General features: G+C 33.6%; 1 protein-coding gene across 1 annotated transcript; it reads right to left on the bottom strand.

Annotated features, from left to right (window-relative positions):
* Positions 1–170: 170 nt before the first annotated feature.
* On the bottom strand, positions 171–13,356 carry LOC138324911 (uncharacterized). The gene is made up of 14 exons (XM_069270146.1): positions 13,249–13,356; positions 8,905–8,967; positions 8,139–8,169; positions 7,069–7,328; positions 6,712–6,857; positions 6,372–6,523; positions 4,862–5,878; positions 4,219–4,403; positions 3,111–3,201; positions 2,799–2,834; positions 1,920–2,022; positions 1,389–1,584; positions 1,007–1,121; positions 171–776 (listed from the first exon to the last, which is right to left on the bottom strand). The coding sequence occupies exons 1-14, from the start codon at positions 13,267–13,269 to the stop codon at positions 634–636; spliced, it is 2,559 nt and encodes an 852-aa protein (XP_069126247.1). The 5' UTR covers positions 13,270–13,356; the 3' UTR covers positions 171–633.
* Positions 13,357–13,471: the final 115 nt, after the last annotated feature.

Genomic DNA, 13,471 nt, shown 5'->3' with positions numbered 1-13,471 from the left:
ACACAAAACAATTTTGACGGATTTACTTTTTTTATTTTAACAATAACACATGATTAAGAGATACTTAAGTCATAACTGAAATTCATTGTAATTTATTTTAATGTACACTGTAAATAAATGTAATCAAAATATAAGAATTAACATTGTATAGCAAAGTACGACATGTAAAATATTTTAAATATTGATTCCATGTACATTGATATTATAGTATTAGTAGTATTTCTATCAATAAAAATGAAATAGATCTTAAAAAATAAACAATTGTCAAAACATATAAAACATAACAATGCGATTCTTTTAAAACAAAAACATCTTTGATTTAAAATAATTGAACACAGCCTTCACTTGTAATATTCGCTCTTTTCACACGTTGTTACTACTTTTGCACATGCGTAATTAAGCTCTACACATCATTTTAAAAATAGCTTGGGCATATACTTTTTCTGAAATATCACTTTCGCATAAACAGTTTTGTTTGTGTTAAAAAAACTATGCACCAGTGACTATAATTAGATTTGCATTCACACATCAATTTGGTGCCAACATCATGGGATAAAAAAAACTCATCTTATATTGTGGTTCAATCAAAGTACATTTTCAACTTGACAACCTTTGTAAATATGTCTTAAACACTTACTGTTTATATCGTCTTTGAACTCTACAGTAAAGATACAAAGTTATCGATAGCGCCGTTAGAGTCAGGAAGCCAAGAACACCAATCACGCCTAGAAATCGTCTGTCCTCTAAACAATATTCCTGGACGGAGTCAGCCGAGTCTGCAACAATAACACAGTTAATGGCCGGTTAAACGGTAATGCAAACGATGTTGTCAACATACATAAACACGACATTGTCGAATTGTATTTTTTCATAAATAAGTTTCCTTTAGTTTGTTATTAATCAGCGCAAGACTGAACAAATCACATAAAGTTGAGAGTTGATTTTGAATAAATGTTTTAAAGCTAGAAAACATGGTTAGTACATGGATTAACGACATATTAATTACCTGATGGAATACCAGATTTATTTAGTTGTTTCCCGGTAACGGTGACGTGTAGTCCTATAACCTGGGAGCCAGAATCACTGTCTGCATTACGGCGCCTTCTACCCTGACATAAATCCTATATAAAAAAAAACCAATAATCCTTTTTCGAAAACATTTCTTTTACCCTATTCTTAAAACATTCAACAACACATTCAAAAAACTAAGAGAAAAAAGTTCTATGGTTGAAATCTTAACTCTATATACGCGAAACGCAATTCTAAACCAAGGCATGAAATTAAAAAAAACTGCACAATTATTGTTTTTAATAATTATCAATTTCAACAATATAAATCCAAAAGCTTATTGCATTTCTCTGTTAACAGTTGAAAATTAATGTATTTACCGTTGTACATGAACTGTCGTCAGAATGAAAACAAAACTCTAGTCTGCATCTCATATATACATCCGCTTGATTTTCAAATCGAGGCATATAGAAACTTCCGGTGTTGTATACGACTGGAAAGGGTGCTTGGTCACTGGTCATATTAAATGTTGACGATGGAGTAAATGGTGAGACATCACGTCCGGTGGGTAGGCATCTAAGTCACGTGATAAAATTAACGATTTATCAAAATCATCTTCTGGATGTAGTATTATGTCTTTGCATGATAAGGAATTATAAATCGTTAGGTCATTATTTTCTGAGCAAATCAAACGCCGTTTTCACTACAAAATATGGCGTTACGATCTCAAACACATGACGTCATAATCAATACATACTCACAATGCCAGATAACTTTATAATATGCAAAAAAAAATACTGATAAAAAACAGTTTTCTACTAAATCAACATTATTTAGCATGTTTTCTATTTTTTAATGGGACAGTTCTTTATTGAAAATTACTTGCAGAAAATTTATTCTTTACAACATACCCAGATGTTTGTATAATCATCTTTGATATGTCCTCGTCCAACCAGACGTCGTTAGGTTTAGCAACACACTCAACTGGCCTTACTCGCACTGGGTGGAGGTTATCTAAATACAAGATCACGTTATTACACAGACATTTACATGGCATCTTAATAAATACTCGTGAGGTGGAAACTTTAAAAAAAAAAATAAATATCAAAGTTTCAACCTCACTCGATGAAATATAACTAGTATTTATCAAGAAACAAGGTATATCCTCTATTTATTCTCATGTCATCAATATATATCAAAATGTAAAGAAACATGGAGCCACACAGCTTGGCATTATCTCCCGCGCCCGGCAGTTGGAATGAAACCCAAATACAACAAGGTCAAAGTAACAACTATTCAAGTATATCTTTAAATGTATGTAAATAGTATTGTAAAACTGCAAAAAGAAATAACAGCAGATAACAAAAAGAAAATGTACTTAAGTATTTTTGACCAAATTTCCATGGTAACAGAAAAAAAATTCAAAAATTGAAGGTCCGCATTAGCAAAAGGAACAACAAGGGCACAACACTTGTCTTATATAGACATTTTCATGGAGCTGCGTTAAACGGTTTTGGAGTTATAGTCCGGAAACAAAAAGAAACAGTCATTTGGTATTTTTTACTAAGTTTCCATGGTAACGGAAAACTTCCCAAAATGGAATGTCCAAAATAGCAAAAGGCACAACTACGGTACTTGTTTGACATATTCAGAAAGTGTCATAGAGCTACGTTAAACGGTTTAGGAGTTATAGCCCGGAAAATCATCTCGGACGAACGGACGGACGGAGCCCAAAACAATATTCCCCGCAAAAGCGTTTCGCGTAGGATAAAAATATAAAGCAACATTACCTATCAGGGTTGCCGGTAAGTCAGGATAAGGATTACCTGGTGATAAAAAAAAATTATTAGTTCATCTTCACTTTAGAAATCAATGCATGTCAATATTCAAACTCATGAAAAATATCAAATGAATATGAAAAAATTACATCGACTAAAACTACAATGGAAATAACGCCGATTAAAAAAAAAATCATTATTCTTCCTAACTCCTCTATAAATCAATACGATATTTTAAATGCTTCAAGTAAAAATTAAGCGCCTAAACGGCAGCTCCGGTGGCATGCTTTTAGGGAGTTATTAGTAGATTCTGTACATATTTACCAGTGTCTGATTCCGTCTCCTCATCTACCCAGCCGTCACAGTCATTATCTACTAAATCACCCCTATAGCCCGATGTCTGGGAACACCACGGCTAAAAACATAAATAATCAGTCTCATTTTCACATTTTCATTGACTAGAATCTTGTACTGAAAAGCAATTGTTTATTGAGTGACTAGAAAATAATAAGTATAATTGACTTTGTCGCATAACTGGCTCGTCCAACCATGTCATACGACTATGTCACAACTATCGTAAGACACACGTGTAATAACACTATTACGACGTCACAAGTAGTTTTGAAGACATAATCTATATATGACGTTGCATGATTATCCCAGTAAACGTTATATCCAAGCCTGATTTTTACTATTTTTATATAGAGACGATTTTTTTACTTAAATTTTTATTAATAAACTTATGTGATAAACAGAATCTTACACTCGTGACTATGTGATATGAAATTTTAGAAAATTCGTTAAATAGTTTGACATGGCACTCGCCTAAAGCTCGTGCCATATCAAATGATTAAATTCGTTTGATAAACTTCACACCACAAAGAAATCCATGCATGATCTTCTATCTGTAAGTTATGATATCAAAACTAGTGTATTTAGAAATAACTTAACAAGAAATGATCAATTTACAACAAATTTCAATTTCGTCATTATTTATAATATAATGACCTTGGAAGCACAAGAGGGAATTTTGTTTAGAAGGCAACCGGATACCTCAGATACCTCGGAGATTCGAGTAAAATGCCACACAAAACTCACAGACCTAGCCTACCGTAGCCCAGTATATAACCTTTGGCGGTCCAGTATTTACATGGTGATGTCCAATATGTTTGAATCAAATTATAGATAGCAACAGCACTGGCAAGCGTAAAATATTTGACAGCATCAGGTGGAGTTTTGGTAGACAAATTAATTAAATAAAAGATGATAATCGTTTCATTTAACGCAATACAGAATTTCAAAAATCATGTTTTCATATATATAAGGCGGTTGAAATGATTCATCGTGGCAGTGATGAGCACCACGTTATGGCATTCTATTGTACAAATGTCTTCTTTTATAGATAGTGTGTCGTTTTTATGAAGTAGCTTACATCACCATTGAGAAACAGGTCAGATAAATGAATCCCCGGAAGCACAGTGGCAGCCATAAATTGCGAGCCATTGTTAAGTACTAATAAGGCTAGAAACGGCTGTGAAGGATGGGACACTGTCACAGGTAGAGCTATGTTGACGGGAAGGCTGACATTCATTGCAACCAAACCTTCAGCGTTGGAGTCTGAAAACAAACGCGTTGTACATTTCATCAATTTCTTTCAAATTGTTGCTTTGTTATATGGAGATTCAATGATATATCAGAGTTAATTTATTAAGATGTTACTTTTAATAAATAAAAAAATATCGTATTGCGTACAATAATTAACCAAAGCATCCGATTTCTGATTGACTAAGCCGGTCACACTTTTCATGCAATATGTGTTCTATATATACATTAAATATAGGTTGTTTCAGTTATAGACTGATGACACCTGAACTGCGTCACATTACAGGAAAATCGCATCGAAAGAGAAGCAATAAATATTATAAACTGGAATTTAGTCTGGTTACTTATCTACTCGTTCTCATACTTATCAACCATATTTTACATGTCAAAAATGTCAAGATGTCAAAAGAATAGCTTTAATGATTTTAATTTTCAATATTCTAACTGCTACAAGTTTCGATTAAGTATTTTACCTGAGATTAAATGCTGAACTTCAGTGCTCTGTGCCGTAAACCTCTCCTGGTTCAACAGTAATTCAGATTCAGTTCCATTCAATATCACGATGTAAATGAATGCTAAGCCAATGTCAGCACTGTCGACATCCAGCACATAGAAGGTCGACCACTGTTGTATGGGTGGTATTGACGTGACAGTAGAATCACGGTAGTATTTCGTACACAGCACCGCCTCACTAGACCTCACTTCAATGAAAGACGCGTCTTCAGTGGTTAAAGTAAGCGTTCCATGCTGATTTAACTGAATGAAGTTATCAGAAGATCCCGTCTGATTAGACGGGAACCATATATCGGTTGTTCCTGGACGTATAGCGACACATTGGACGTCTCCAAACCCCGAGGGAACTATAAAGGACGTGCCTAACTTCTGTAGACTTGTAGCCTGTTCAATTCTGTAATTATTCGAGGAAAGTGATGTATCAAATCCCATAAACACAGCCACTGGTTTAGTTGATGTTATGATAGTACTCAAGAGACTGTTGTTACTAGTAATATGAATGACGTCAAATTTGTTTATGTTATTAGGGGTTACATACCCCCCAGATATACTGACACCGTCAATCAATAAAGGATAGCTTGTCGAAGTAACTTCGACTCTGGTATCGTCCTCCTTGGTAATCACTATGGCGAAATCTGCGGAAGACAAATAGTATTCATCTCCTAGAGTATCGGCGGGGTACACTGTCGCTATAGACTTGGCCCCAGAGGTGGAGATATACGCCATGAGATAGACTTTCTCGGTCGCAGTGACGAGCAGTGCTGTACCCGTCGCAATCTCGATAGGAACATCTACACGTGCGACTGAAGACGGACCTACTGTTATGGAATCCACTACGTTACTCGTGCTGCTGTTCCAAAAAGAAACATGTGACGTCAGTGGAGTGGCACTTATGACGTAAAATTCGTATGTTCGAACTATCTGTGGTGATGAACTGTCAAACACTATCCAAAACGACGTTCCACATGAGTCATATGCTGTTACAAATAAAATGAACATCGTCAAACCAATTTTTGCTTTTGTACTTATTATGCATGTGTTTGTTTACAATCGTTAAGGAACTAAAACCATGATTAACAGAATCAGAAGACACATCCGTATCCAAGACACATAATCTATACAGTCATGCTTTCCATTCTGTGTGTGCATATTATAGAGTTATCTGGCCCTGCCGGTAGGTATTGATTGTGACGTCATGTGTTTGGGAGCGTAACGTCATAGCTTTCGGAGAAAACGACGTGAACCGCGCCCTCCCCCCCCAAAAAAAAAAACCAATGACGTCGCAATGGATACTTACCCGCAAGGGAGCTAACTCTGTAATATGCAAAGACGGAATATGTAATTAATTCCGCTTCATTTCATTTTGTTGGCTGTTTACTAAATACTTCGTCTTTCCTGTCATAAAATTTCTTATAATTTTTTAATTTCACTTTCCATTGATATTTTTCTGTGTGGACTGTAGAGCCTTACCGTTGTTGTCTTGTGTCTGAGGGTTATACACCACCTGGAGGTAAACCTCGGCACCAAGTTCCACCACAGAAACGGGGAGGTCTGTAGCCTTGTCCACAAGTCTCAGTGCAGCTCCTACTCGGACCTCCTGTATCGTCAGGGATGTCAAACCCCTAGCAACCCATTAGTTAGAAAGCTGTTGTAAGTCGTAAAAATTCAAAAGATGATTGATATAAGGAAATGTACACGAAGAGCGATTCCTTCTTTGATTAGTAAAATTCGTTTTTTTAGTTCCAGCAACCAGCTACAAACCTTAACAATCTATGACATAATGCATCCAAGCCGTGGTATATATACTTACACAACGAAAGCTGGACCAACCGTTTGCCAACCTCTTAGAAGATTTCCCACATCGCATTGGCAATCGTAGTAGGCATCTGTTCCAAGGTCAAGTTTAAGGTCACCAATGGTCCGAATTCGAAACTTAAATAGGGTTTCAACAGTTATCTGTAAATAACGATAATTTAGATATTTTAAATATAATTTTAAATGAAATAATACTGTTGCAAACATTTACCTAACAATTGCTATATAATGTAAGATTGTTTACTTGCATTAAATATATATATATATATTTATATTTAAAGCAATTTAAAACCAAACTTACACAAACCATGAACATATTATCATGACAAAAGCTACAGAAGTCAAGCCATACTTCCTGAATGCCACACGTGTTGGTCAAACTGATGACAGATGTAGGGTCATCGGTATCTATGGTGATGGTCAACTCGAAGGGACTGAACGCCGTACCGTCCCCCTTAACGGAGGTACATCCGGTTTTCTTACCCACGCCCAGGGTGGTAGCGCTGGCGTCATATGGCACGAGGTCTATCACAGGGTCCTGATTGGACAAGACCCTGAAGGTAAAGTGAAGAAGGCTGCTGTCGGAATCGTTACCGAAACACAGGAATGTGACTGTAATAAACGAATAAAACCTTTTAGCGTCCCTGGTCAGTTTGCATAATTATGTATACCGTAAAGCCGGTTATTTCCGCGGGGATGATATTTTTGCAATTTCGCGGCACTTTGCTATGATCGGAAAATTTGATCCGCGAAATTATGAGAAATGGTTAAATGATATCTACCTTTAAATCCATATCGCGAAAACTCTTAATCCCTAATATATGATTCTCTCGTTTTTAGATCAAATCGCGAAAACTTTGATCCGCGAAAAGAACCAGCTATACGGTATTTTACTTTGCATTTCCCATTGATACACGAAACAGTTCATATTAGGCACCAATCTCAAATTGATAAGAATATTTCCAATCTTGACGGTATCGACTTAAATTGCGGCGTTCACAGTGTCATTGTTGTCTTTCTTTTGTTCTGTATAGAACATTGTTGTACTGTTATTCGTTTGTTTGTGAATAACAGCAATCTACCTAAGAATACGTTTGTACCTACGCTCCACTTCCGTTCTCCTCGATACGTTGCAATACTTTGAGTGTATCGAATAGTCAAACTACCCTCTAATATTAATAAGATTGTAAACAGCATCATATGTTACATGAGTATTAAAACATTAAATAATCCCGAGTTTACTTCATCGTTATTTCTATAAATTCTCCATCCGATTCTGAAAGTGTGCATTACATAACATAATTGTAATAAACAATAACATCGTAGTAACAAAACTCAATAAATCTTAAAGTAATGGCTTATAACAGTAAACAGTAAATCCAGCCAGCATTAACCAAAACAGTTAATCATAGCAACACTTACCCTGCTGTGTCCGGGTTACTGCTGATACGTTCTGAAATAACGAAACACGTTAACTTTATAGACATGTGTTACTGTGAAATAATTAATTTTCGTGGGGGTTTAATTTTCGTGGATTTCGTTTTTTCACAAAAATCAACGAATTTACATCCCCTAGAAAAGATATATTTTAAATTAATATTTACAAATGTCATGTTAGTTTGTGGGTTCATAACATGATTAGTAGCTCACTGCATGAAGTCTATCGCAGGGAGTAGCATATCAAGTTAAAAAGTCGTAAAGTATATATACAATGTACTGTTCAAACAAAGATGGTTTTTAAAATTTGGTAGAATATATCTTTATGTACCAAATAATTGATTGAGTCTATCATGAAATTATCAATGTGATACATATATATATGGAAGGAACTTTAAATCATATCGTGTTTTATGGAATATTAGGCCAATGACACGAAGTATCTGTAATGGATTTCAATACGACTACCATGGGTTTTCTTACATGTACACGCTGTGTTAGATACATGTGTAGAATTGTGTCAATATTTTCATTAATCAAATTAAGCATAATATGTGTAAGAGACATCTCATATAGATACTAATAACTAAAATTTGTCTTATGTTTTTTAACAACAATAGAACAATCTGTATGGAAAAGAAAGTTCTTCAAAATCGTTACAGCAGACTTGCAATTAAATAGAAAATGAAATGGAATAAAATAATTAGTAAATGTCTAGAAAAAAAGTCTATTTCATGTTCCAATGATTTACCTTGCTGAACACAAGGAGGAGCACTCCAAGCCATCTCATGCACCAAGCCTCTCTCCCAATGTCCTAGTAATGTAACACAAAATGTAGGCACAATGGTCTAAGAATTGTTTTTTTATTAGAATGAGCATACTCAACGGATTTAAAGAAAGTAAACCTAGATACAAAAGAAAATGAAAAAATCGTTAAAAATCCCAATCACACATCATAATCACTTAAAAAGGCACACCTAGGACATGTGATTTGAATCCCGTTCCTGATAGGATGGGTTTCAATATGTCCTAAGCATACATAGACGTGCCTCCTTAAAATGTATGCGCAGACAATATTGTGTCAAATATTTTGACGGAATAATATGCGGGTTTTTATGTATGTTAGCTAGATAAAATTTAAATAGATGGCACAGCTGAATATAACATCGTATTATTTCTTAAAAATCTTTTCAGAATTTTTGCATAATGAATTAAAATGTGTCTGTAAATAGAATGCCTGTGAATATGATTATGCAGGAAAAATAGCTTGTCATTTGTTGTTTGAAAATCACAGATTAAAGTCAATCCATCGGATTTAAATCTCATAATCTTATTTGAATAAGAATATACAATTTGAAACCGCCCATCCGAAGATTGATGCAGATGTCTTTTTCATACGAAATTGTGGTTAGATTTCAGTCCAATTAAACTTCATATATATCTGTAGTATATATATATGTAGAGATGACACGTGAATCGAATGCACCTAATGTAAATTACGAAACTAATTATCATTTTTAAGTGGCTATTTTTGTATGTAAATCTTCCTCGCAGATAATATCCCGTGAATTTGTCATAACATCCGGGCGTTTTTTTCTGTACCTGGGGTGGTCGTGACATTTTATTTGACACGTACAATGTCGTGTGTCGTATTTCTATAGGGAAATTGTGTTAGAGCAGGCGCCGACATGATGCTTCAATCTGAAAAAAAGATATGGGTGATAATTACTGTGTCACCACTCAAAAGGGGTTGTAGTGACCGACTGGTTAACATGTCCAGACATATTACCTCAAAACCTTCACCTCTTAGAGGTGAGTTCGAATCCCATGTGTAAGGAGTTCAGATAGAAGGGGCTGCAGTGACCGAGTGGTTAAAATGTCCTCGACTCTGGGTCGGAGTTCAAATCCAATGTGTAATGAGTTGAGATAGAAGGAACTTGAGTGGCCGAGTTTCGGTGATAAAATACGCTTTCATTGCTAACAAGCTTGTGTCTACTGACTTCGATAATATAGGATGGTTATTTGGCTAATTGGATACAATCACTAGTGTTTTTAGTGTCTGTAAGGATTTGGTTTCTGTTTAAATGAGAAACATAACAGTAACTGTATCAAAGCAATAAGAAGATAACCCAAGCATTATATTTGCAGATTAGCATTATCTCTTGCACATTTAAACTACTATGTGTCTGAAATTTCAATTGTTTTTCTTATTGAATTTAGATATATGGTATTTCTTTTATTAATTTCATCGACAAAAACAATTATTTGGAGTGCAGAACAAAGAAAATCTTTTTTCAAACCTAATTGGTTTAATATACATTAATATAAGACCAACCTCAGTGTATCTTGGGATTGACAGCACCGCTACATTTATGTTATGTAACATTCACGCTTTCACTGCCTGCTTCTTATGTGGGCCCGTATTCAAAACAATAACTTGATATTTAAGGATAGGGTGGTATATACACAATTTAGACATTGTTCATTATTTTGAATTATTTACGTAAAAACTGGAAGAAATTTTTGAAAGGGACAAGCCTATTCATGGAGAGCAAATTATTAATAGAAACTACGGTATCACTTTTTGTTAAAATAAGTCATATTCCATTAAACATTACCTGCAGCGTCAGAGAAATAACACAAATGTTGTCTTTACAATACTCAAATGTATTAAGAGGGAGTACAAGCTCACAATGACAATATCTGTAAGATTAAGATGTAATATTTGTAAGATTAAATTAATATTTGTAAGATATATATAGTAACATTTTGTATGATTAATGTACAATGTTTGTGAGATTAATACACAACATTTGTAGATTAATACACAATATTTAATATACAATATTGTAGATTATATACAATGTATGATTAATGTACAATGTTTGTGAGATTAATACACACATTTTAAATTATACAATTTTAGATTAATACAATTTTGTATGATTAATGACAATTAATAACAAATTTGTAGATTAATACACATATTTGTAAGATTATACACAATATGTTTATGATTAATGCACAATATTTGTATGATTAATATTTAATATGTACAATATTTGGGAGATTAATACACAATATTTGTAAGATGAATATAAAATAAATATTTGGGTGATTAATACACACTATTTGTAAAATTATTACACAATATGTTTATGATTAATGTACAATATTTGTATGATTAATATTTAATATGTACAATATTTGGGAGATTAATACACAATATTTGTAAGATGAATACAAAATAAATATTTGGGTGATTAAAACACAATATTTGTAAGATGAATACAAAATAAATATTTGTAAGATTAATGCACAATATTTGAAACATAAAGACACAATATTTCTAAGATTTAGTCCCAATAGTTGTAAGAATAATGCACGATATTTTGAGGATTGATACACAATATTTGTAATATCAATACACAGTCAATCTTTGTATGATCAATAAACATTATTTGTATGATCAATACACAATGTTTGTAAGATTGATAGTCATTGTTTGTAAGATGAAGACACTATGTTTGTAAGATTAATAGACATTATTTGTAAGATGAAGACACAATGTTTGTAAGATTAAATAACATTATTTGTAAGATTGATAAACATTATTTGTAAGATAAAGATACAATGTTTGTAAAATTAAAAAAAACAAATATTTGTAAGATGAAATCACATTGTTTGTAAGATTAATAGACACTATTTGTAAGATGAAAGCACACAATGTGTAAGGGGACGACACAATATTTGTAAAATGCAAGACAGAGACAAAATAATATTTGAAAGATTGATACACAATAATATTTGTAAGATTAATGTTCACTATTTCTAATTAGATAACATTTCGAAAGGGATACCAGATTACGGTAGATTATGACTGAAAGAGGTTGCTGTTAGCTTAAGATTAGTGCTATCAGTACCTGCTGTCATTTTTTCTGCTTTTGACAGTCAAAATCATTATATGTCAATTAGATCGTTATTATATTGATTTTAATAACTAAAACCAATGAAATGAACAACATCTACTGATATTTGTGTGTCAAGTAAATACGTCTTATTCTTTGTAGGGATTTGTATGGAAGGTAAATGTGAAATGTTTGTATGAAATAGACGAATCTAACCCCACAGAACGCCATTGAACATCATTGCTGAGCGTTTCAGTTTTATTTTTGTGACAACATGTGTTTCAAATTACAATTAGAAATGACCATGAGAAATATCGGTTAACAAGTACAAAATACAATTTTTATATAATATTTTCAGACATTTTTATCATATTTTTAAGTGAAAGACAATTGGTTTGAAAAGAGGGCGTGTACATTTCTGAAAATACTACAATTTAATTACCACCCAATAAGACTTTATTACAATGAAAAGAAATGATGTGTTTTATGTCTGACGGTGTCGGTTTGAAAAGCGGATACTCGGGCCAACATTATCACCGTGAGATAGGGCAGTGTTTATAATAACACACAATAGTAATAAATTTGTAGAGCAATTAAACCAGAATATGTATCCCAACGACGTCAGTGCAGTGACATAAAAGTTGTACTCTCTGTGGTGTGGCACATTAAAGTCGAGCATATCTGGAATATCATTAAAGGAAGTAAAAAAAGGAAAGATCGTGTTTAACGTTTTTGAATTAAACAATGTGATATGTTGTCGATAAAAAAACGATGATATAAATGCGTATGTCTTTTGCCCTGTACACACTGATGCTGGGAAATATTACGCGTATTTGTATCGATATGAACGATTAAAGACCAATTAAGGCATCCATTCTGAAATGAATTTTTATGATTTTTGATGATTTTATATATCTGGTCAGTTTGACTAATCCACAATTTAACAAGGAACACGCATAATGATATAAAATACAGCCATAAGATACAAGGCAATAATTATGGGATAAGAAACAACATTTATATAGACACTGGATATTCAAAATCATAAATTATCAAATGTCAAAATGATAAAATGATTTTATGTTCCTCATGTGTACTACGGGCAATGTTTTCCTGAATTATTTCAATCACTTGCCAGATTAAATAAATACCCGTACCTGACTAAGTTAGTACAAACAGTGACTTACCTGTGGGTAGTCACGAGACATGTCCAGGTAAATGGTCTTTATAGCCTCATTAATGTCCGGGGATCACATCACCCGCTCGTACAAACATCAACGTTCCGGGTATGTGGATGGCTTGTCAGTCACTTTGAGTGACATGTCCGCCTCCTCCAATCGTCACCATACTAGTACACTGCATGGTACAGTGATAGTATCATCAACAGCCATTTCTGAGGATAGGAGAAAT

Source organism: Argopecten irradians, chromosome 6, assembly GCF_041381155.1.
Source record: "Argopecten irradians isolate NY chromosome 6, Ai_NY, whole genome shotgun sequence".
Taxonomy (NCBI): Eukaryota; Metazoa; Mollusca; class Bivalvia; order Pectinida; family Pectinidae; genus Argopecten; species Argopecten irradians.
The sequence above is the reverse complement of the archived record's forward strand: the minus strand, read 5'-3'. Positions and strand labels throughout refer to the sequence as shown.

Excerpts from the sequence above, each read along its gene's own strand:
- LOC138324911 (XM_069270146.1), bottom strand. The coding sequence starts at position 13,269 with ATGTCTCGTGACTACCCACAG. Across the intron at positions 2,023-2,798 it reads CTTACCGGCAACCCTGATAG|ATAACCTCCACCCAGTGCGA; the intron begins GTAATGTTGCTT and ends TCTTGTATTTAG. Across the intron at positions 777-1,006 it reads TAAATCTGGTATTCCATCAG|ACTCGGCTGACTCCGTCCAG; the intron begins GTAATTAATATG and ends TTATTGTTGCAG.